The 26,190-nt window shown below is 40.0% G+C and overlaps 1 protein-coding gene across 1 annotated transcript in view; it reads left to right on the top strand.

Annotated features, from left to right (window-relative positions):
• The window catches only part of LOC104465519 (probable G-protein coupled receptor 133), a gene marked incomplete at its 5' end in the record, with an annotated part of 67,913 nt that extends 42,294 nt beyond the window's left edge, over positions 1-25,619 (top strand). Inside the window, 4 exons of the mRNA XM_010078599.1 lie at positions 20,717-20,843; positions 22,052-22,093; positions 24,253-24,345; positions 25,043-25,619. Of these exons, the coding sequence (XP_010076901.1) occupies positions 20,717-20,843; positions 22,052-22,093; positions 24,253-24,345; positions 25,043-25,138 (358 nt within the window). The remainder of the gene's footprint in view (positions 1-20,716; positions 20,844-22,051; positions 22,094-24,252; positions 24,346-25,042) is intronic.
• Positions 25,620-26,190: the final 571 nt, after the last annotated feature.

Raw genomic sequence — 26,190 nt, 5'->3', positions numbered from 1 at the left:
GTGCCTTGAGCCCCTTGGGATGGTGGCCTCTCTGAGAGTGTCTTTAAAATACTGTGCTGGCAAGGCTAGAGGGGAAATGTAAGGTAGACACGTTGCTGTATCTGAATACAAAAGGACAAATTCTGATTTCTAAAATCTGTAGGATTTCATATGGGTAGCTAAGAAGATAATTGAATATACTGAATTTGTAGTAAGATGCTGAATATTTCATTTTGTATTTTGTAAAGATGTCCAAATATAAAAAGGGCACTGTATGTAACTCAAGGAATATGTAACTTAAAGGAAAAATGTGATGATGTGTTTAATGCTTCTGAGTCACATGCTGTTGTATGATAAGGATTTGGTGCCACTGCTCTGAAATGGTATCATAAAGAATAATTTTTATGCTTGGATTACTTATGTAATTTTAAAAATGACATTAAGTTTTAAATATTGGTGACAGTTACCTAATTTAAGTTAGTTTAGTTATTGTATACTTATCCAACAGGAAAAGAAAAACAGTAAATAAGTCTACACAAAAATCTATAAGATTTCATTGCAGTGAAATGAAAAGACTGGGAATTAAAATGACTGTTCAGGTTTGGCTGAGTCCCTGTGACCTTCAGAAATACAAAGCAAATATAGAACCTTAGGAAGCAAATAACTGTATGTTGTCAATGCCAGTTTGTGTACACTATTAGAATTATGAAGACAAAAGGACAACCTCCATAAGCAGAAGAGGAGCTACATAGATTGCTCTGTGTACTTAGATATTTCCTTACTTGCATTACAGAGAATTGATTCAATACACACTGTACCCTGCTCACTAATGTGTATTAATTTTTTTAAAAGAAAACTATGTGTGTGAGCGTAAGTAAAACAATTTATGGGTGGTTGGTCTAGGAATAAAATTAAATCCATTCAATAGGGACTATGTGTTCTTAGTTCAAATATTATCAGCTGTAGATTTGGAGTGGTGGAGCTCTGTACTGAAAATGTGACTTCTCCAGACACCCCAACTAAGAGATGCTCCTTGTGCCAAGTAACTTTTTAAAATATGGTTTAGGATTTGACCTAACAGAAGCGATGGTGGTAGAGAAAAATTATAATCGATGGAAAGATGTATCTGGAAGCATTCAATCGTTAAGTTATTGGTTAAGCATAAAGATGCTCTGATAGAATAGCTTTCCTTATAGAACTAAATTAATTCGATAAAATATAATTGAAGGTAAACAGAACACACAGAGTAGCTCTTTTTCTGTAGATATCATTACAGAAATGGGTCCTCAGAAGAAATTTGAAATGTGAAGGGCATTAATAGCTGTCCAAATCAGATATGAGAGAGTATTAATATCCTGATTCAACACAGCGAGGCGTGATGAATTAGAGTTTCATGTACAGAGAATGTCATGGAGAAAGTAACTGGCCTGGTGGAAAAAAGAGAAATATAAGGCCTTTGTAACACTGGATTTCATTTTCTTGTCATCAGTATTCCTTATACAGGTGAGAAGTTCATATGCCAATGTCAAATTGTTCTCTCCATGGTACTGTTTTCAAAAAAAAAAGAAAACAAAGCAAAAGAGGGTTCTGTTCTGACAGCGGCATGGGAAATGTTTCTCGTAGTGAAAAAACCCCATACCTCCAGCCAGTGAAGGATCCTAGATGTTGAATAGAGGTGGTTAACATCTGAGAGTGGATAAGCACAGCAAAATGGATCAGTTCCAGCCAGTGAAGGATCCTAGATGTTGAGTAGAGGTGGTTAACATCAGCAAAACGGATCAGTGACAGAGAGCACGGAGAAATCAGGAAAACGCAATAAGCTCCGTAGTTTCTGTCAAGTCGCTGTCAGCAAGGAGTACAAGGTAGTTTTTGAATCAACAGGTTCAGTTGGCTTAGGGAGGAATCACTGAAGACTGCAAAATGCTGTGTGTAGTATAAGCCTTAAATAAAGGGCCTGTCAGGTATCCATCTGAGTAGTTCAGGTTTGATATTAGCTATGGGGGAAACTGCAGTAGGTTAGAAAGAATTTATCAAGTATTTCTTAGAAACACAGCTGAATTAAAACGGCACAGCGTGATTTGGGTGAGAAAGTGCTTTGTCACCGTGTTACAGTTGTTTGCTGCGGTGAAGTGGTGCAGAAGGCAGAAGTGGGTTTTTTAGGGCTGTGTTCATGGTTTCAGAAAAGCAAAGATGGAAAATGAGAACTGCAGTGCAAGGAGCTGCGGAGGGCAAGCCTGCTCAATGCAGTAAACTGGAGAGGGGAAAAAAAGAGGGATTTCAGTGCTGTCTTTTCAAGGTGGAATGAAATTTAAGTGGAAAGCACAACGAGAGACAGTAAGTTGCTGTCTGCAGCAATTTGGATGATAGCACTTGAAGGGCAGGGTTTGGAAGTTTACGAGTGGTAACGCGCCGAAAGGCACAGCAGAGCTCCCTGAGAACGACAGCAGCACCTCTGGCAGAAGCACGAGGAGGTGCTGGTGCAGCTCACCTTTCTTCCCTGGTAACTCGGTGTAACAGCCTGTTGCTAGACAGAACGAGTGAATATCGCAAACATCCGTCTGCTGCAAAAGGAAAAGTTTAACCCTGCTGCCAAGGGCTGGCTTCTGTTTCCATGTCAGCCTGGATGGGAGAGCACCTGGCTTGGATTCATCTCCTCGAACTTTAGAGGTCAGTAAAGCCGACACCACCTCCATCTGGACTCCAGATCAATGGAGAAATAGGTGCTTCTGCCACGCAGTTGGTCTCGTCTGTGACGTGTTCATCTCACCTGAAAAGTTCTGATTTCTCCCCAGGGACTGTGAGGGAAGCCTGGACTGCCCGGCTGGTACTCAGATCCCATCCTGTGCATGTCCCAACCCAGGTGTGATAACTCACCCCTCCCAGGCCATCAACACAGAGCTGAGCAGAGATCACCTTAGGAACTTGTCAGAACAAAGATGCAGTTGGGAGACATGATGATACCAGTAAGAAAGGATATTTATGGTTAGAGAAATGCCAGTGCTGCAGTGTATTTAGTTTCCCTAAAGATTAAGTTACTTGGAAACACAAGTGGATATTACCAACAAGGCTTGTTTCTCTTGGCAACAGACGGCAATAAGTTGATGTAATTATTTAGAGTAATTGTTCCTGATTTTCCGTATGGCAACAGGTCTGCTCAAATGTGAGTACAGGATATGTGGCAGGGTGAGACAGTGCCCGGCTCTGAAGGCAGCATCCATCGAACTCCGTGTTTAAAGGCCAAAACAGAACAGAAAGTTGTGAACAAAATTCCTTTCTTATCATAAAAATAATTAATTATTCATCTTCCCCCCTTCATGCTTCACCCAGAATAGAGTGCAGTATATTATGGGCTGATTGACCTCTGTAGGTTTTTAGATGTTGCTTGTCACAATGGAGACGTCAGACAGCATCTTACTGAACATTTTATTCTAGTTTCAGAGATGTGTGAATGTGTCTTTTTGTTTGTTTGTTTAAAGTAAATAATAATAACACCCCCAAAATAAAATATAGGATCAACTGAAGAAGCAGCGTAAAAGGGTAAGTTTATAAGATACATAAACTGCAATATACCCAACAATTTAAGGCAAAATAAATAGAATTAATTAATCAGTATATGATCAGAGATGCTAATTAATACACTCTTGTGATCATCTGAACTGTACGTATTTGGTCATTGTAGGAAATTGTGTGTGTGTGTGTGAAAACAGTCAATTCTTTGACATCTGAAACTTTAATCCTTCGAGAGCACTTTACTTGTAAGAGCTGAGCAAAGAATTATTATTGGCTCCTGTTTACTACTTGAATTTTTTAAGATCATGCTTTTTGTATTGTTGAGCATATTGAACACCTGTATAGAATACAAGCTCTTCCACTTAGTTGTGATTGATTATAGTTGAACCTTTTATTAGATGATTAAATATTGACTCTCAGCAAAATAATTTTGTGTAATAATTCAAATGCTGCTTTCTGAGGATGTTTTGCATCCAGGGAACAGATTTTTCAACTAATTTGAATGTTTTAGTTTATAGAATACTACATCAAATACCTTGAAACATTTAAATGCACACATACTTTTGTTTGCATTATCCATTCTTCAGGACTGGGCCTCTTTTAAGGAAATAATTAATCATATGTTTGAGTTTAAGCGTATGAGTCATCTCTCTGAGTTTAATGCAATTAAAGCAGATTAGTTTAATAGAATTGCTCACGTGCTTGAAAGCGCACGTGATTACATTTCTGAGTTATAGACCATCTGAACTCTTACTGATTTCTGCTGCATGTGAAGTTTTAAACCCACTCAGTGCATTCATTTACTCTTACTAGGACCTAAATAGCTTTTTTCTTGCGACTCTACCCCTTTAAAGCCTTATTGCTGTGTTTACTTGGGAAGTTACTTCTCTGATACAGTGGGAAAAGATATCTCCCATTTCAGAAATGTGTGTATTTCATTACCCATGGGGAGAACTTTTCCCTGATGAAGTCTATCACAGGTAGTCGTTTGACTGGCTTCTGGATTACAAGGTTAAAGTATAATACAATTTTCAAATACCTTAGTTTTGCACTAATACTAGTATTAATCGTAATAGAGAAGGAAATGCAAAGCACATCTCCATTGCAGGAATAGTAGTTTTTGTCTAGAAACAAAGATGCCATGCTCAGCCGTACTGCTGCGCTTTCCCAGATACTTCACTTTTGCATTGTATTGTCCAGAAGAGACAGTTTAATTAACTCTTCTTGTATAAATTGCCAAGTCCAGCTCTTATTGAATACTTTCTTACTGCTTACTCCGAAATGGTCCAATGAATTGGAAAAATCACTATCTTTTTTATAAAATGTGCACTTCAGAACCTGGTGAAGCAGAAGTGATAGCTATCATAGTCATCCACATTACGAGAAAATTTGAAATATTTCTTAGCTTTTCACTCCATTCTTTCTTTCATTTTACTCATTTCCTTCATCCCTCAAAGCTTGATCTTCACTCAGTAAAGCAATAAACCAGCCCCTTAGTTCTCTATTGAGGGAAGGAAAAACGTTTTTTCTTTTTAGTTAAATTAATGTCAGAAATTGAAACGAATGGCAGTAGCTACAGTGCATGGGAGCAAAACAGAGCCTCAGGGAAAACTCAACAGGGCAAGCAAGTCGTGTAAGATGTTGTGTTAGTCCATTCTGCATTTTTTAATATAGCACAAACCACTTTGCATGAAACTGAAAACAGAGTATGCAGGTTTAATGCAAATCCATTCTGTACTTTGGTTATTTGAAAAAAAAAAAAAAAGAAGAAAAAAGCTGTACAGAAAGATTTTCTCTTTGACAGATACAAACACAAGAGGGTTGTCCTTCAACAGCTCTTGATGCTGCAGACGTCTGTATGGTTTAACCGTGTAATTGACCATTCCAAGGCACTTTAAAAAGCCATCTATTATATCCCTGCAGCACACCGAATGCGCTGTGGCGAATTGCTCATCTGTTTAATCAGTGATCCGTTCCATGCCATGACTCTGCATCAGTATTTTCCTTTGTTTGTATACCGCCTGCCTTTCAGCCCAGTCACCTTTTGTCTCAGGTACCAATGCTTGGAGTTAGTGCTGGTAGCTGCTCTTAACATCAGGCATTATTCTGCAAGACCCTGTGTATTGGTTGCATTTTGTTCCTGTGATTCCACTCCTGTTTCATGTCATTTGATGTCCAAAGACTTCTCTGTCTAAGGATTATTTGCTGCTGTTCATTTTTACAGAACGTACTTGTCAATCATAGCAGTTGCTTGAAGCTCTCGTGAGAGCTCTCCTGCCAAAGGAGATGTCATAGTCTTCCTCCATAAGAAAATTCCACCCCTTTGTGGTACCATTAGAGAATTTTTTTTTTTCCCCTTCCAAGAGGGGTGAGAAGCAAAGTCTTCTGAAAGTCTACAGGGATTCAAAACCTGTAGCACTAGAAAATTCTTTCTGTGCCTTTCTGGGTGGCAGATGCTGCAGTGCAACCTTCAGAGTACTGGAGCCCTGGCTTTTGTGTGCTCTGTTGAGAAAGAAAAAAGCTTTTCACCCATCAGTTAGAAAGATTTGGCCTGCCACACTGCTCTGCTTTCAGCAATTTTTTTTCCTGACAATTTCTAATTGTGTGTAAAGAATCATGTTCATTGAACATGGCTTCAAACAGCATGAGCGATGTACCTCATGGAAACTCTTGGAAGGAGGAGAGTTGACTGGCAATAAAGGAAATAATTAAAATGAAAGTATTAAGCAATGACAATTAGTGAGCTGAAGTGCTACTGCCAACGATAATGTCTTCAACCTAATTAAAATTTTGGCTCATTGGATATGACAAATACAAATGCAATTTGGGTATCTCCTTATTAGGCTCTGAGTTTTAGACTAAAAATACATGGGTTTGAATGTTGCCAATGAGTATTAATGAGGAAGAGCTAATCTTTCAGGAACCATAATGACAGTAACGGTAGTGCTTGCGTTACTGCAGATGCTCAGAGTCACAGCACTGGAGAAAGGCTCCAGGCCATGTTGTGATTGTTCCAGCACATTTCAGGCACATTTTGGGAGGAGTAATAAAAGCTTAAAAGTATGTAAGACATACCTGCAGAGAGGAGGCTACTCTGCAAAACCACAGAAAAAAGGACAAATAATAATAGGCTTAAACTGATGAAAAAAATCAAATATCTTTGATCTTACAGTAGTGGGAGGGGAGTTGCAAAACAATGGAGTTGGTCACCTGGAGCTGAGCTTCTGTCTTTGAACAGCTTTCAGAAGTGGTTGCACAAATTTTTGCCTCCTTCTGAGCCAAAATCATCCTTTGTGGGAATTATTTTCTGTCTCTCATTTCTCCTGAAACAGGATTTACTGCTCCGGGGTGATGAGGGCCTGTTGATTGTGGGCTCCAAAGGAATGAGCAGCTCTGATGCCCGTGTGTCTGTTTCTTGCTTGTTTTAGGAAGGGCAGTAAGACAACATGTGGGTACAAGATATACTAGGAAAACTTGATATTTAAGAGGTGCTGGATTTTCTGAGCAGAAAGATGTAATACTTTTCATCAGAGAGGCTTAGGCGTGGTTGTTTTCATGCTGAATGTCAGGATAGAATGAGGTTTATTAAAACTTGGTTATTAAATCCCTATGATGAAACCTTGCCCTGAGGTATGGTCATCTGTCCCCCCCCCCCCTTCATTGTCTAAAGAATAGCATGTCTTCTTTACTTTAGAATTATAATGACTGAAAGTTTTAGCTGTTGAAAATCTGTAGTGAAAAAGAGCTTTGAAGTTCACATTATTTTTTTAAAAAAGTTCCCTAATTGTTTTTAGGTTTCAATCTTTTAATATCTGATTTTAAGCCCTGAAAATACCAGGATGAGGAGGACAGTGTTTATGAGTCATAGCTTTATGCCTGGTACCAGAGTAACAATTAAATGCTGGTCGTTCATCACAGAATGGTACAATTCACTGTGAACAGTAATAACTTCAAGAGTTTGCTTGAACTGCTGCATTTACATTCTTGGTCCAATTTATAATCCTAGAACTCTATGTCAGCTTTATGCAGAATAATAAGACATATTATAGTTATGGCATCCTATAAAGTAAATGCTTATTTAAACATGCACCTTGTGCAGAGCTCTAGGCAACCTTGTAAATCACTGCCCAGTCTGACACAGCTCTTAGCTAAGGGTGATTTACGTGTTTTCCCGACAATGCTGTCTTGAAATAAAATTAAATAAAAGAAAAATACAGGTAATTACAATAAAGAAAAAGTCCTATTTTAGAATCAAAAACTCTTTTAAACTTTTAGATACTACCTTAGAGTAAGCAGTAAAATGCTATTAACTATAGATATGTTACAGGCATTTTGGAAATAGGAATTGGAACTTATGCCCAATTGGAAAAGAAGTGAGGAAGAAACACATATTTTAGTGAATAAAAAGCACTTTTCTTTTTGGAACAATATTAGAAATAATCAAAAAGGCAGTTAAGTCAGATAATAACTGAAAGCATGAGAATGTCAGGAATAGTGAGTTTTTGAAGGGAGATGATGTAGTCACCCCATGAAGAGCTGTGTTCTTTACTGTGTTTACTATCCCCAGTTTAGCTTCCCCAGCATCCCTCCCAAGATAGTTGCTTAATTTAATAAAGATATTAAAAAACTAGGGAATATCTAAATACAGTAAGAGAACAACAAAGCCATGGGTGTTCTCATGTGATAGTAAAGATTTAGATTACTTGTTCAAAAACCTAAGCAGCAATAAGATAGACATACGTATGTCTGGAGCTGCATAAAGCAGCTTGTCATGAGCTGCTGTCTGAGCCCACTGTACACAACGAGAGCATCAGCAAGTCCTCAGCTCAGAAATTCAAAAAATAAATGACCACGGAGCCCATTTTTCATTTTCGTGATGTATATGGACCCACAACCATACCCAATACCACAGCATCTTACTAAAGCAAAGGGCTTGAGACCGTTTCCAAAAGCCAAAAGGGCCTCAGACCCAAGTGCTGGCACTGGTGGCAGCTCCCAGCAGCCATCCGCCTCCGCAGCCAGCCTGCACCCCAGAGAGAGCTGGCCGGCAGCCTGCAAACCTCCTGCTCCTGGAGACCTCCCGGGGATTGCAAAGGGGTGAGGGAGAGAAGAGGAGGGACCAGAGGCTGGTGTGACTGGATGCTGTAAGGAGGTTAGTAGGGAAATACGCAGATTTCTCCATATTTTCCATTTGCAAGCAGGACCTTGGGAGAAGGCAGGGATCAAACCAGTTAGTAAAACATTTTGATTTTGACAAATTAGAAAATATTTTTTTTAGGACTTTTCTGACTGGGCTTTTCTGCAAGTGATACATCAGCTATGACTTTAACTTTGATAAACACGATAAAAGCTGTGTGTTGCCTGGCTTCTTTAATGCCAGCTTATTAAAAAAACAAGTTCCTCACATTACAGCATTGCATAGCTGAATGCTTTTCTGCAGTTTGTGCTATCCTCCAAAGCAGCAGTCACTAGCAGTTTTTAGAAACCAGACAGCAAGGCAGCGTGATTGTAGTTGTACTTCGGCAATTCTTTTTTTTTTTTTCCCCTTATGTACATTTGAGACAGGCGATCAAGCAAGTGTAGGGCTATTTATTTGCCACTGCTGCAGTTAAACCTCGTATGAACCATTACACCGAAAATTACTTTTCTTTCCCAGTTTATATGCCTGACCTTGATAGCTTTGCTGTTCGCTGGTACTGTTGCCATGGAAATGGGAGAATGATCTTTCTGTGGATATCATTGCATAATTAAGGGTCACCAAGACTGTTTGGGTCAGGAGATCATTTCCAGAGTTCACCTCCTCAGGGGGGTGAATGTTATTCCACAGAAATTCTGTGTATGGGCTGATGTGACTGTTACTTTGCCATCCTAAATTAAACTACAAGCCCCACTGACTTCCAGATAAGAGTCAGAAACACTTGCCAAACCTACAGATTTCCAATAAGCCCTGTCTCTGTGGGGCTGCTTTTTCGGGTGTTCCCAGGCACACAGAACTCCCAGGCTATGAAGTTTGTTGCCGCTTGTCGGCTGAACAGTGGTAACTGGCTGTGTACATGCTCCTGACCATTTTGAGTTGTGTATAAAACACAGTCCCTTTTGCTGGTAAAAGCCTCTGGAGACGGAAATTTGAGTCTCTCCAGGGTGTAGCTAGCTCAGAAGTCTTTTTTCCTAATGGCTTCTCTTAAAAAGCTTGACGTTTCTACAAGGACAGTTTAAGAAAGGCCAAATAGGAACCTGTCCTTCTCCAGCGGACATCAACAAGAATTTCTTTTTTTCTGTGCAAACTTACACACTCAAAACCTGTCCCATTTTTGACAGGCCATGTTTTCTAGATTACCAACCATTTTTGTTGCTTGACTCCAGAGTCTTTCCAGAGGATGACACTTTTCTTGGAATTTGATACCCAAATCCCAACGTGATGCTCCAGCTCAGGCATCACCAGCACTGAGCACAAGGTAGGGGCTGTTTCATATTTTGAACAGGTGGTGTTACTGGTTTGACATCCCAGAGTAAGAAAAAAATAAGTAAAAATGTAATGGCATTGCATTACTGGATGCAGTTTTAAAAGTCTTAAAAAAACAGTTCTATAAACTGTATTTCATTAATTAAGTGAAGCTAGCTCCATGTTAACACCTAATCCTGTGATTCGGACAGCTCTGGAGATGATTAGGGAAAAAACCAGCCCCATCCACATGAGTGTCCTGGTTTGGCAATCCAAAATAGATGTACCCTGCCATACTGTGCCTGTGTCCCTTGCCTTTATTCTTATAAAGAGATTTTTGAGAGGTCTGTTTGCCTGTAGTGTCCGGCTCTCTAAGCAAGTCTATATTTTTGATATACCCTTTCTTTTTCCCTGCGTGTCCTTTCTGAGCAAGCTGTGCCCTTTCATATCAGTATTCCAGTCATGTGAATTCATCCGTCAAATCCCCTGTTATGTAAGGAAAAGCGAACACTATGAGGTCCTTTTCATAGCTTCTGTAATTTGACAATCCCTCTTTATTAGCACTGGGTCTGTCGTCTTGGTTTACTGCCGGGAAAACGAAGATTTTCACTGTGTGATATAGTAACTATAAAAAAAGATTCAGATGGCTGTAAATAGTGCAATAAGAGTAATTTTCAGTATATTGTTTCAAGATGACTTGCAGAGATTTAGCCAATTAAAAATAGTAAGTGTTGGGCTAATGTAGATTGATGCCTCACACTGACAGCATACCTCGGGATAGTCTACACAGAAATGTGAGATGGAAGAAGTCCTGCATTGGGAGCTTTGAAAATGGATGAAACAATGGAGACTGTAGTGGAAGAAATAATTAGGTGCAAATGTTGGAGAAAATAAGTAGATGACATCTAGCCTGGTCCATCTGGCACCCACAGGCACAATCTAGCCCTTTGGGACATTTCCATTGCCTTGTCCTTGGAAGAGATAGGTAATGAGTTTTCTGGGAATAAACTGTCGTAACAAATTCCTTTTCCTGGGCTGAGTCCAATGCAGAGCTAGGCGCTAGGTCCCTGCTAGAAGAAGGGGGGAGTGTGAAGGAACATCTGTTTTCACATATGCAGAATGGCCAGAGCGGCCAAGGTTAGATTATCCTGTTAATATGTTGCTCCTATAACCAACTTTATGGTCATAATTAGCAATCAATTATTTGATATCTTGGTCTGGTCTGGTCTAGAAACAGAAATAATACTATAACTTTTTTCAACCCAGGACTAGCTCATGACTAACTGTGTGTGGATGAAATCAAACCCTCCTATATAGTTTTGTTGTCTGGTTGTGAGAAAAATAAATGCTGATCTTTTCTTTGGTGCCTGCTCTGAAAGATGCAAACTGAAAAAAGAAAAAAAAAAAAAAAAAAAAGAGGACTGTTCCGCATTTGGAAACGAACCAATATCTTCAGTAATAGCACACTATATAAAATAGACCTGACCCATTAGAACTTTGCAATTTATTTTCTTTTTAAAACAACACATGACTCCTCAGTCATTCTGCTTTTGGGAGACTGTTAAAAACCCCCTGAAGTGGGTGATATTTTCTTGTCCCATTATTGGAGTCTCCCAAGAAACTGTTTCAGCAGCCACCCTTTTTGGACTGCCAAAAAGTGTAATATGTGACTACAACAGGCAGTCATCTCTTTAGTCTATCTGGATTTTAAAGAAATGCACCATCGACTGTGAATTTATTATAAATGATTGTACGCAAAAGGAGTGTGTCATTGCTCTCCTATGATGGCACTCAGCAGATCTTCAGTGATCGTCTAGCTGGAAGTATTTATGCTGCATTTTCTTTTAGAGGGAACTTTTACTATGGGAAAAGAGGAAAAATATTGTTATTCTGGGGCTGTTCCTGAGGTTCAAATGATGCTTCAATAGAAGCTGAGCGTGAAAGGAAGCACAGAGACACACAATGTTTTGATGGTTAAAGCACAAATATGCAACAAGACTATTCACTAGCAAAAGCTCCCAGTCACCTTTTAAAAACAACTTCACTATGAACAGAGAAGCTTTTGGGTGTCTCGGGAACGAATATGCATACAGCTGGGTATCCTCTGGTACAAAGCCTCTCAGGGCAGGTACTGTATGTATCTCCTCATCCAACCCCAGTTATTAATACTTCTCAGTTGGATGTGGAACATTCTTTGGAACGTGATTCTACTGTCAGAATAAACTTTTATTATTTTCTTTGATGACTCAATGGCAAAGTTCAGTGGAAAATGAGCCCTAACTTTGGGCTTGGGGATGGGGAAGCAGAGGATGCTGTCTCAGCAGCAGTGCAGTGAGAGAATTAGTTTCAAAAAATGTTGGAGAAAGGACTTTTAGAAAGAGAATGGGAAAATCCCACTGCAAATTCAGTTCCCCTGGGAAAACGGTAACAACCGAAAATTCAGCTTGCAAGGACACTACATTTTAATTCTTTATACACTTTTAATAGCTTGCATTAAAGACAAGGAGAAGGACATGTTTTAGTTAAGTACTTATTGCTGTCTTTGGGAAGCATTTTTTTTCTTTTGTCATTTTAGGATCAGGAAGTGATGGAGGTGACATGGGACTTGCTCTGTGGGAAGCCTTAGCAGGGCATGGATTCCTAATTCCCTGGTTAGGTGCTGAAGTCAAAAGTCAATGCTGCTAGCCCCTGGAATTGCCTTCTCAGCATTAAAATTCTTAAGGTACCTCCATTTCTGGTCATGGGCATTATTTTGTCAGGCTTGATGGGAGTTTGAAGGGAGACTTGGATTTCTGTCCCTGCTCAACTGAATATTTAATATACAATAAGAAATATTAATGAAGCAAGGATTAGGTAGGACTCCCCTCTCTGAGGCGGGTGCCTCAGGACTAATCTGTGGAGCATAACTCCTCTCTCTGACCCAGTGGATATTAATTATTTAATCTAAGAGGAACAGGTTCAATAAGCAAGAATGAGCATCAAGCAGAGAGTCAGAATGCTCTTCTGAAAAAAGGGAACTGCAATCCCTTAGGCAGAAGGGTGTTTTGAGACCCGACCTCCTATATTCTGGGCAAATGCTGTGTTTAGTAAAGGCAGTTTTAGCTTTTGGGAGCAGTTACGAGAAGCGGCACTGCTCTGGCAGCATCTGCCTTCTTGGGAGGGTCTGCGGTGAGAGGGCTGGATGTTGTACACTGAGTGTAACAGAAAAAGAGTAATGCCTCCCCCCTTCCCATTCACATGATGAAAATCAATCTGAATTTAGTTGCTGTTGCAGTCTAGATTTTTTTTTTTTTCGTAGCTAGACTACGGTCCCTGGATTATCAATGGCACCCACTGGAAAACAATGATCTGAAGTGTCTGTAAATATTTCTTATTCAGTTTCACAACATCACTTTGAAAGGGCAAATAACATTTGGGAAAATGGGAAATGGCATCTGCAGTTACCCGTCTTTTATTTATTTTTTTTTTTTAATTTATTATAGTCATGCATAGAAATCACCCGAGATTAGACTAGGAACTGTGTATGTGCTAATTAAAAGACATTCCTTGTGCCATCAGCCTTATTGCCTATATAGCCAAGACAAAGCATAGGAGGAGAAAGCGGTGCGTGTGTATTTGCAGGAGTTCATGAGCTACTGCTCGCTGGCAGGAGCAGAATTAAACTCCACGTCTATCCTTTCTGAGACGAGAGCTCTGCTTGACAGATCAAGATGTCTAGCAGAGTTCAGAGATTAATTTCATTTTGAAAAAAATCCCAAACATCTACTCTCGATGTCACTTGCATGCAATGTACGGAGTAAATTGGTTGCTAAGAAGGAGTTCTGAGGGATTTGACCCTCTTTGACTGCTCTGCTGAGCTGCTTATACCACCCCCAGTGCATGACTGTACTGAGACTTGGTTGTTTTTATTGAGGAGTGAAAGGAAGCTTGATCCTGCAGACTCCAAATGATATCAGTGGCTTTGGATCAGCCCCAAAGACTGCTGTGTATGTTTTCATTGCTGTTCACTGCCTGCTTCACTAGAAAAGATGAGTTGTTATCAGTATTCTTCCATTTGTCTGTCTGATGTTGGTGGCAACTCTACCTAAGTCACTTAGCGTGGGTTTTACTGCTTGGAAAATCAGGTAACGAAGCGAGCAGCAGCACTCCTGAGTGCCACGGTCAGAACTGCCTTTCCTCAGGCACCAGCATGACTAAAGCCTGAGTACAGATCAGGAGCAGGCAAGGTGTGTGTTGGAAGCACTGCTGAACTCGAGTGGAAACTATTTTCACTCATATTCAGAACCGCTGCGTGTGATTTCCCAGCAGCTCTCCGGCTTCCAGCCTGGAAGTTAGTGAGCACTGCTTGTAACCAACGGGAAACTGAAGCTTCAACTTTTCCCAGCATTAGTCTGACATGTTAGTTACTGGGGTTTGGATTTATTTATTTTTATACAAAGTACAAAGAACATTGCTGACAGTGGCTAGTGAAAAGTTTAAGAAACAAGAGACAAATTTCAGATAAAAGGCCTGTTTGCCAGGGTAACAATTTTGGTAAATTGTCGTGAAGGATTTTTGCTTTTTTTTAGGCAGCATTTCCTCCAATTATTATATAATCTGGGGTCTGAATTTAGTTCTTACTTTAGCAGGCATCATGACTGCAAAGTGGAAGTCATAAGTCTTAAAAGGATTAGTGCTCCATATATAACCAATAAAATTGATTTGTGAACGAAGGGCCCCCTTCACAGAAGTAATATTTTATTTTTGCAGGCAGTGAAATTTCTTACTTGTAGCTGTCACTGTAGTCATTGTGCATCGGTGTAAGGTATTGACGGTGTGCTCAGGGCAATAGCAGAGAGGGCAGAGATTAAATAAAGGGAAGAGAGCAATCTCGGTTGAGTAGAGCTGTTCCAACCCAATTGCAAATGCAATAAAACTATAAGGCCCAAGCCTGCTCTTGGAAAAATGTTCCTAGTGACTCCAGTAACAGTGCAATGATTCTATATGATGTTGGTAATGAAAATACATCTCAGGGGTGCTGAAACCTGTACTTCTTGCACACTGGGACTTCAACACAGTTATGATAATTATCCAACTCAGAAAACCTCCCTTCCTCTATTGAGTGATGAGGGCACAGGTCAGGATCTCAGCTGGTACAACCCAGTCCAGCAGTCCATCTCTGACTGAGCAAGATATACAGAAAATACCAAAATCCTGCACTGGAGTGAATGCTAAAACAACGATCAGGCAAAACCAATTGAAGAAATTTGGCGTGGAAGATCTCTGGTGAGCAAGGTTTGCTTCTCAGGAATGAGAAGCAAACTGTAAGCACAGGAAAAGGGAAGAAAAATACCTTTTTTCAACAGGGAATTTAAAGGGTGAATGCGTGTTAAATGGACAGCTCGATTAACTGTTAACGAATAACGTTCATGCTGTTCTTGCAAGAAGTGTGTCTGAAAAATTTTCTAAGGATTTTCAGAGGACTCCACCCTGCACCCCACCAACAGGATTCCTACACGGGTGCTGAGGCAAGGGGGACTACATATGATGAATTTATAAGACCAGCAGTGTCTGCAGAGCAGCCTCCAGAGAGCTGATGGCAGAGGACGTGGCGCTGGGCAGCACCAATTAATTGCTGCTTGCTTTTTGCAATAAGCAGCCATGCAGGTCTGAAAGAAATCACGTCATGGCAAAGTGGTTCATGGTGAGCGGGGCTTCAGAAACCTCTGCAACCCAGCTGAAGAGATTGCCTGTGTTGGGGCAGAGTGAGAAACAGCCCTAACCACAGCCTGGACTGATAGCTAGGCTATGTCCAGCTGGTAATATCCCAGAGGTTACTCCATATACACTGGATATAAAAATTTAATCAGACTCCAGATTTTTTTCTATTTTCCAGAAGTTGTCTATGTTATGAAGTAATAACAGGTGCACACTTTAAACAAAATATATTGGCAAAAGGAAACAATAGAGAGGAGAATATAAATCTTTTGTGCTGGTTTTGCTTTGTTCCTAATTAATTAATTCCAAGGCAGATCATTCAGTGTATAGAGATGCAGAGAGACAAAAATCTCACCAAAATTAATGCCATTAGGCTGTAGGAGAGTAACAATATCTGAGCTTTTAAAAGTGCGTGCGAGGAACAGGCTGTTAGGTTGCTTCTAATTTCCAAGGCTAGAACACGAGAAGGGGCACACAGGAGAAACTTAGATGCTCCTTTATAAGGCAATGGCCATTCTGTTTTCTGACGCATTAGGGCACAAGGACAAAGAAAGATTTTAGAATTGTGAGGCTCTGGTGGGGCTGGACCTCAATATCTGCAAAGCAAGACCTGCCCCAGAGTATTTCTTCTTCATGTTACCAATTTCATAGACAATATAAAGCTCAAGCGATGGCAGTGAATCTTATTTTAAGGTTGCACCATTTAAGTCATGCAGTATTCTTTCTCCAAAACCAACATGTATTTGATTGTGCTCTATATCTTAGTGTACTAGAACTAATCTACTAAAATATTCATGTAGCAAAGAAAAATGGGAATAAAAAAAGTAAAGTATGTGCAGCGTGTCGGAATTAATGTGCCTAGGGGATCATTAACTTCTGTATTTCTAAGATTTTTAAATCTTGCCACCTTAATGGTGTTCTGACGCAGCATTTTACATTTAGTATTTTTCTTTTTTAAAATTTGAAGACAAAATGAAAAAAAGGATAGGAAGGGGAGGGGTAAGTGGAAGAAATAAAAGAGGATGAGGAAGAATAGGGCTGAGTCCTTTGCCTGGTGAGTAAAGCTCATAAACACCTTGAGCTAATAGCTTCATACACAGGATGAAATTCAGAGCATGCAAGCACAGAAAGCTATGCAATAATTAGGCAAAAAAATGAGAAAGACTTAATGGGATTTAAGTGATACATATGCAGAGCTGACCCTTAGATAGTCTTAAATGAATCTCACCCTCAGATGGCTGCCCTTCTAAATGGAAGTGCATGAAACATTAATAAATTTCCATGAAAATCCCACGTCTGAATTTTGTTCTAATTTTTAGGTATTTCTGCTGTATGTGTGCTGAAGCCTCTGCTTAGTAGTGAGAAATCTTTATTAATGCATTATTTATAAAAAATGTTTAAGGTATTTGTGATGTTAAAGGGTCCTGAAAATCCAAACTGTAAGAATGATTTTTAAAACATTGAAATTGAGTACCTAACTCTATTCTGCCCCCAGCTACAAATTACAGATGAAGCTTTTTATGCTCTGACTCAGAAAGAAATAATGAATACTTATTTTTGGCATCAAACCAGCTGGGGAAAATTATATTCCAAACTGCAAATTTTATAAAAATTGAGAGTGTGAGAACAAAAGAGAACAAGAGAAAAGGGTGGTTTGTAATGAAGACAGTTTTACAAGCGTAGCCGTGTTAGGCATACTAATCATCTGCGGTATCAGGTTAGAGAGGACATCTACAGCATCATGGAATCTGAATGTTCCTAATCCATCTTCCTGGTGTTCATGTATCCTCCCCAAAGCCTGCCCCGGGTCCTGCACAGCTGCATTTTCCTGAAGGCACGCGGGCTCTGTAGGATCATGCAGGTCTTTCTGCACAAAGCTTATTGCAAGAGGTGGTCTGCTGGCAGCTCCCCAGTGGAGCACATCTTATGTCAGAGTTGAGGTGATGAACTTTAATCTTAACGGAGAAAAACCCCCAAACACCCTTGATTCATGAAAATAAACTTGTATCAGTTGTTTTAAAATTGTGTCTTTTAAAATGCATTTTTCAGTTAAATAGGAGAGCTCAAGCATTAAGGTCTTCCTTCATTTTTTGGCCCAACAAACTTTTTGCAGAGTTAAATTGAATTGTGCAGAAATATTTGTGACTTAGGACATAAAGATACGAATCAATATAGAAAAAAAAAAAAATCCAGATTCTTCCCTGTCCCAGATTTCCCTATAAACCTGAAGACTATGCAGTACTTCAACATACACTTTTAATTAAGGATATAACCAAGTGTGTGCTCAGGTCACTGAAATGAACAAGGTGTCTTGTGTCTAAGTTTAATTAAAAGATTTCTTCATTGGATTGTGTTGTACAAAATTCTCATTTGTTTTATGTTTGTTATAGTTACAAGTGGTCTCTTGTCATGCAGCTCTATGCACTTCTCTCCTGAACCCGTACTTTAATCTGTGTGAGGGGTAAAAGGCACAAGTAGGACATTAATCTCCCTAAAACAACATTCTCTCTTGCATAGGTTTCCAGCGAAATAGAAGTCAGCCAATTTCTGAAAAATGTAGCTTTCGCGAACATGGGCTGACTTTTAGCTTCTCACTACCCCTATAATTGTACCATAGGATAAATTCAGTGGCATATTTTAAGCACATATTTAACTGTAAGCATGTGCTTAAATCCTGTGGGCTACAACAGGAGTTAAGTGAGTATTTCTAAGTGCTCTGAGAAGTAGGGATTAAATCCATCTGCCTTGTTGGTTCAGGATGTTTCAACTGGGGACAGCTCCCTTCTTTGTGCTCTCTGTCTTGTACCACCAAAGCTGTACTCTGCTGCTCGGGAGGAAGAGTTTGTCCTTTGATAGCTGTCACCGAAAATGTGATGCCTGGGTGTGCAAAGGTTCAGCATCTGTTCAGCCTTGACAGGCAAAATTGCACGGGGCTGTCTAGTTGGTAGTGTCTTGACAGTGAGAATGTTTTGCCCTGTGGGTTTCATGGGGACTTTTGAGTGATTGCAGGGTGGACAGACACCATGAATGCTTTGGGGTTGCCCAGTGCTGCGACTAGACGTGTAGCACTTACGGGAGGAGGTGAGTGATGCCTTATTAACTCCATTACTGGTCACCTGGCCCTGCTCTGGCTTACACCTGCCTTTACTGGGCAAACTGATGTGAAGCGAACTGTGAAGGTGTTTATTATCTTAATCAAAAAGCCAGATGGATTAGAGTTGGAACAGAAGGACTGTCATCTCGAGGACTGGGGGTCCATCCAACCCTGTATCCCCACTATAAGGTCAAGAAGAGTGATTCTTCTCCAAATACATAATCCCACCTTTCAGCACACAAAAGATTGGGGACTTCCTGCTCAAACAGCTGCATCCGAACAATTTAACAAGCCACAACAGAAATATCTTCCATGAGTTTATTGGAGCCTTTGTAGATGTCCATAGCATCCTGCACAAGGACTTCCAGAGAGCAATCTGGTTGTCTTCCAGTTTTTTCTGTGATTACACTAGAAACACTCTGGAGAGCCACTACTACGATACTCTTGAAGTAAATATTACAGCGTGTACGCAGACAGAAAAGTACAGTTCCTTACAGCAACTCATTAGCATGAATCAGAGATGATGCTCTGAGGACTTCATAAGCAGACGACAGTTGTGTGGGATAAGTAATCTCTGTCAGTTGTGCCTGTCTTTCTTGGAAGTGGCTGAGTGGGATTCAGCTGCAGAGAGATTTTAGCAATGTTTATGTCAAAGCAGAAAATGGGTACAGGTATTGCCAGTACTACTTCTGAGTGCTCTGTGAGGTTTGTCTGCTCTTAATTTCTGCTGCAGATGAAGGAAATGAGCCCCTTGTAGAAGCGCATACTTCTTTGGTCTTTAATGTAGAGGGCTATGAATACACTGAAGAGACGTAACTGCGATTTCACAATTCCAAATGCAATGCTTTTGTCTTCTCTGTGGTTCCCTTTGTGTACTCTTTATATAAAATTTGATCCATGGAATTCAGCTGCTGCAGAAAATTTTCCATGACCATTTAATTATCTGGTATACTGCAATTTATTTTTGTCTTCCACTATAACAAACATCCTGTACTAACTCATTCAGGCAAAGCCAAAAATCCCTCTTATTTTCTCTGTGCCATTAGCTTTTCAGCTCTCATATCAATTTTTTCTGAAAGTCTGCCAAGTCCTCCAAGCTGAGCGGAGTGGACATATATCAGTAGGCACCTCCAAGAAACAGGCTGTTTCGGTATTTGGCACACGTTTCTCTGAATTGACTCTGAACAAAGCAGGGTGCTAGCAGAATAATACTGGGGTGCGGAGGATTTGCATTTGGCAGAGGTACATCATGTTTCTTCCCATTTGTGGTGATTAAAAATCCCAAGTCACTTTGTATAAGAGAAATACCATGTTGCCTTGACTCAACTGTAGCGCTGAGCAAATGTGTTTTGGATGTACTATATAGAGGGTGTAGTTTTTCCATGGGATGCTGCCTTTTCTTAATTTCATAGAATCATAGAATCATTAAGGTTGGAAAAGACCTCAAGGATCATCAAGTCCAACCCAACACCACCTAACTCACTAAACCATGTCCCTAAGCACCACATCTACACGTTTCTTGAACACCTCCAGGGATGGTGACTCAACCACCTCCCTAGGTAGCCTGTTCCAATGTCTGACCACTCTTTCAGTGAAGAAATTTTTCCTAATATCCAGCCTAAACCTTCCCTTGTGTAACTTGAGGACATGTTTTTGACTCTTATACTTGATTCCTCACTGACAAAATGATACTTCACTGTAAACTGAAGATATGACTGCGGTAGTTATGTGACCATCCCTCCATCTCTTCCCTGCACCCACAGTTACTGACTTGATCTGTTTTTATCCCGTGTGATACTTAAGTTTTCTCATCCCCATTTTCATAGATGAGGAATGAGTAATTAAGAGACTTGCTCATTAAAAGAATTTTATGGCCAAGAGAGTCATACACACACTGCCTTGCTGCCAGGGCATAATTGATAAACTCCCTGGTGTGTGGGCTGAAATTTGTTTAGCTGTCTCATCACATTTCCTATTCTAATTTTCTCTTTCAGACTAACAGCTAAAGCCGTCGCTGTCCTCTTGCCAATCTTGGGAAGCTCGTGGATCTTTGGGGTTTTGGCTGTCAATGCCCATGCATTAGTATTTCAGTATATATTTGCTGTTTTCAATTCACTACAAGTAAGTACCGGGTGGGAAAGTTTATGGCTACCGAACTGCTGCTGAGATCCAATAAATGGATCATTAGTAATGTTTTCATATGCTTGTGTTTATTGGATTTTTTCTATGTTCCTTCCTCTGTCTTTTAAGTCTGTTCTGACCATCCAGTGCCAGCAACTGTTTAGTCTCTGTGTGAACAGAATTACCCCACTCCTTAGTGTTTCCAGTAGCAATAATTAAACAAATGAGACAGTGAGCTTGAGAAATGAAATTCATTCTTCAGGTGAGATTCTTCAGTAGAAGAATACCAGAACAATTTTTCAGCGTCAGTTTGAGGCCTCATTACTGAAAGCGAGCAGAAGTTTGTGGGAAAGGTGCAACACGAGGAGAAAAGTGGAGCTATTCTGCATGCTGCCCATGGCTCTGGCACGCTGGCAGCTGGACCCTCGTCTTCTTAATACACCAATCCAGAAAAATAGCTCTGTCCAAGAAGGAATGTAAGCATCTGCTTAGCTTCAAGCAGACGTTTCAGTAGAGGCATAGATCTATAGATGTGTTCTAATTCTTTCCTGAATAATGGTTACAACAGAGAAGAAAAAAAACGAACTTCTGTAAATCCTTTTTTGTCTTAGGAACAAATACCACGATGGTCACAAAAAGAGTGCAGCAGAGTTCTCCCCATAGAAAGTTCCAATTTTAATCCAAAATAAAACCCATAAATTTGGCTGAATATTCCCCAAAAGAGAATAAAATTATTTTGTGTGGGAAAGGGAATGGGACGTTTTCAATTTCCATTGGACAAAAAGCCCAAAGATAGCAAAATTCTCCTTTGAAAATTTTCTTAATGCTAATACCTTGCTTTTCAAATGTGAAAAATTTTGAACTGGTGTTTTCCAAAGAACATTTCCCTCTTGCTTTATCTTTGCAAGCACAGAAAAAAAATTGTCTTGTCATGAGAACAGAATTCCTGCTTCTTTTCAGCCAGATTTCTGCTTTAGCACCCCAAAGTTTAAGAGGTGCTGTTTTACAGGAAAAGGTCCACACGTGCCTCATAGTGACCTAGTGCTGCAAGTTCCTCCAGTTTAACATGGGGCACAGTTTGGTCTACTCTGATACTTATAGATCTCCAGCTACTCGATACCTGATTTATACAATACGTTGATAAATACATCGTTGTGTCTCATTCTTTACAGTCATTCTTCACACTTCTCCCTTTTATATCTTTTCAGGGATTTTTTATGTTCCTGTTTCACTGTCTTCTGAATTCAGAGGTATGTAACCAAATGGTGTTAATAAATTTGGTGTTACGAAATACAAGTAACATGAGCAGAAAACAAGAAAAGACTTCCTTCATTATCCCTGGCTGCTATGCCACTGATTTCTTTTTTCTTTCAATTAATACGTGACTATTAGTGACTTTTTGACTTGCAGCATTTTGACCCATGCTTGAAATCCATTTTATTTAATATAAGAAAGGTTTAAAAAAAAAAAAAAAAGGCAGCTGAAGGCTAAGGAAAGAAGCACTCCTGATGGCTGAGGGGCTGAGCAGGGCACGGGCTGTGCTGCTGAGGGAGGATGCTTAAGCTCAGCGCAGGACTCACACGGGCAATCCCTGTTGGGGAGCTCTGGCTTTGTTGCAGTTCCAGAGAGGAAAATAAACATTATTCTCAGCAAAACATACTTTTGGAATTTGCTCATGTAATTCTTAATGGGAAACCAAACAATGTAGTACGTATTCCAGGTATTTTTTTTGGCAGCAAGTTCAGGTTTTCATGGCGGGCAACATTATTTATTAATATTTTCCAACCTAATCAGTCTTAGAGCATTGATATGATCTTTGCTACAATCAGTTTGGAGAGTCAGGACTGACTGTGAAATTTTTGATCTTTATTGAAATTAACTAAAGCAGGCAGGTTAAAGGTAAGGAGGAAAAATATTTATTTATTCTGTTCTCCAGGCTCAGCAAGCTTTCTTCCTGCTCTCAAGCTTCAAATGTCTTGCATCAAATGCAAATATTTTAATTGCAGCCGTTTTTCCAGGTGCCTTATATGAAACTAAATTCAGAAACTTCTCAGAATTTGTATCCTCAAAAACTAGTTCATATATAGCTAATGTGAACTGTCTTTTTTGGAGAGCAGCTCTTATTGTCTCCACCGTATGCTGTGCATATCTAAAATACTTCTTCAGCTAAACCGCAAGAATTCTTCTTGAGAGTTTTGTTCTTACCACAGAAGTAAAACTCAGATACTGTAAAGTGAAATCTGCAGATATTTCCAAGTGGTTGGCAAGAAAGAGAGCTTTACTCCCAGTGCATCTGGACAAGAAGTGTACACACATTATAAGGAAGCACAGGAGAATGGGTTTGACAGCGACCTGAGTGGCCTTTCTCCCAGCACAGGTCCGATGTGCCAGCGTCACCCGACAGCTCAGCCATCAAAGCCCCTCCACCTCCTCCAGCAGTCTGGCTCTGTGCCTCGCCAGCCTCACTACTGCTGCTCCTGAATTCTAGTTCTCATCGTTCTGACTGCAGTTTGAGCTTCTTATTTCCTCTTTTAGCTACCACACATATGGACTCTGGACACACTACTTTAGCTGAGGCCATGCCAGTGTGGAATAGGGAAGAAGGATGTCTTGTGTTTTGCAGATGATGCTTCTCCTGACAAGGTTCTTTATCACAACATCATCACACTGGTCAATCACTTCCAGCCAGTAATCCTGGATAAATCTCACCTACTGGCCTGAAGAATTACTGTCTCACCAGCTTTTCTTTATGCAGCTGATTATTTTCACCTTGGTGCAAAATCTTCCTACATCTATAGGGAATTTCATTCAGTGTCTTTAACTAATTTCTGTTTTCGAAAGGCTGGCAGCTGGCTTACATCCTCGTGGCATCTGGGTACCATCAGGCTGCGTTAGCTCCAGGGAGAGCCTGCCCGGATCGGGGAGCTTGTGGTCCAGCCTGAGGCTGTATATTTCGTTAGAAAACATGAAAGTGTCCTAGCGAGCTGCTGAAAAACAGTATAATGGCATTTTTCAAACCGGGACTGCAAATGTATGCTTATAGACCCTGTAGATTTGTTTTTTTGCTTTTATTATTTTTTATTTTTAAGAAGATGATCAGTAACACAGTCATACCTTGGACATCTAGGATAACACAGATAACATGAAGATGTTGCCAGTGAAATGAGGCATAAGTGGGGTTATAAAATGCTTTCTGTTTAAAGCACGGGTACTTGAAAAGTGAAGTTATGCTTTAAAATAGGACCATGAATACAAAGAAAAATGTAGGGGTGGATTGTTTGTTGGTTTTTAGTACATGACGCTAATGTGGAGAAAGAATAGTGAGGAAATGGCTCAGGCTGCACCTGTGAAAATAAACAGAACTTTTTCAAAAGAAATCTTCTACCTGGTTTCATTTTTCTTCCCAAAGGTTAGAGCTGCCTTTAAGCACAAAACCAAGGTCTGGTCCCTTACCAGTAGTTCGACTCGCAATGTCAATGTGAAACCCTTCAACTCAGACATTGTAAGTATTCTTCCTTTTTTTTTTTTTTTTTTTTTCCCCTATTGCACTTGAAAGTGTTCCACATTCAATTCTGCCGGAAAGAGCCCTACACAAGAAGGCACATGGGTATTTTCAGGACCTAGCCTAATGCATGGTGTAGACAGGTGGAATCAGCAAGGATTAAGCTGCAGCTACAATATTTGTTTTGAAAGCAAAGGACAAAATTCTGCTTTTTGATAAACTATCAAATAAAAGTAAATGAAAGTTTATGAACTCTGGAGTATGGTTCAATGAGACTATTCCCACCAATTTTAATGGACTTCATATCGTGCATTCAAGCAGCATTTTGGCAATGTATTGGTCTGACGATGATGGCTTTTGATGGGACACTTTTACATTTAAGCCTGAGGAATGAACTCTTAAATAAATCAGGGTGTGAATATGCTTCTCTAGCTCTCCTTAAACTGTCTTGAGGCAAAAGACATTTGTTTTTACAAAGAACCAGATTTCTGAAGTGATAGGTATTATTAAGTGATGGCTGCCAATCACCTTAGATCGGGGCAATAACTGTTTAAAACTCCTTCTTGAGAGCACATGCTCTCAAGACTCCGTGACACCGCTATAATGTAAATAGATGCTTTCAAGCTTTTATTTCATCTAGACAAGAGTGGTTTAGCAAAATAAATAAATCTATTTTCAATATTATTTTTTTTTCCAGATGACTGGGAACAAGCCAGGCACAACCCCCACAAAGCTGAACACCTGGGATAAAAGCACCAATTCAGCCAACCGCATTGATTTATCAGCAGTCTGACAGCAATACCCGCTTCTCGGTGAAAATCAAGCCATACATTCAGGACCTCTGACACAGTGGCCACCAGTTTTTTCTCACTGTTAATCCCAGTAGAAAACTGCTTTTTTAATCACCGCCCAATAAATTGGGAATTGCCATCTTGTTTTGTTGAGTAAACAGCCCTCGTACGCTTGCCTTTGAAACTGTTCCACATCCCACCACTTGGCTATTTGCAATATCTGTACAAATAACTCGCACAAATATACACTGGATGGTTTTGTCAGCAATGATGAACGCAAAAAGGGCTTATTGCTTTCTGAATCATTCCAGCTCCCAGACCTGAGGAAAGGCAACATACCTCTGGCAAGATGGATTTTTATGCTCTAAAATGAAATGCTTCCCATTGTGATGTTGTAATGGGGCTATTCTGGTCTTGCTGTGCGCTCTCTGTTTACATTTATTACCTTACAGAATCCAATTATCAAAGTGAAGCTTATTCAAATTACGTAGTGCGGTGATTAATTTAAATGCTACAAGGAAGCCAGAACTTGAGGGAGAAGCAGGTTCCAGCTATTCAGCTCCCAGCACGGGTGTGGAATTAGCAAACCTAATATACACATACATCGCTATGCACATAAGCAGCATATGTAACAGGTAATGATCCTGTACGCAGCCCATTAGTATTTTAGATATTCCTGTTTGCATCGTCTCTATAAAAGGCAGAAACGGCTAAGGTTGTCCTATAGCAGCCCACAGCACATCAGTCGCTGATTTGTGTCCGCTGACATATCGCAATACAAAGCATTTCTATTGCTTCGCCTGAAGCTTTTGGATGCAATCAACAGCTGTCCATCAAGTGCGTTTCACAAATGCGCTGTAGCTTTTGGAAATCAAAACCTGGCACTGTGACTTATCTTTCTCCTTTTACTGGTCAAATCGAGACACTGAATTCCAACCAGAAAAATGTAACACAATGATATACTGTGAAGACCGCCAGACTACAAATAAGTCTACGTATTGTTACCTACAGACAGCTTTTAAATAGGTCTCTGCAGAGTCTTTTGTGGTTTTAA

Source organism: Pterocles gutturalis, unplaced genomic scaffold (genome assembly GCF_000699245.1).
Source record: "Pterocles gutturalis isolate BGI_N339 unplaced genomic scaffold, ASM69924v1 scaffold6873, whole genome shotgun sequence".
In the NCBI taxonomy this organism is placed as follows: Eukaryota; Metazoa; Chordata; class Aves; order Pterocliformes; family Pteroclidae; genus Pterocles; species Pterocles gutturalis.
The sequence above is the reverse complement of the archived record's forward strand: the minus strand, read 5'-3'. Positions and strand labels throughout refer to the sequence as shown.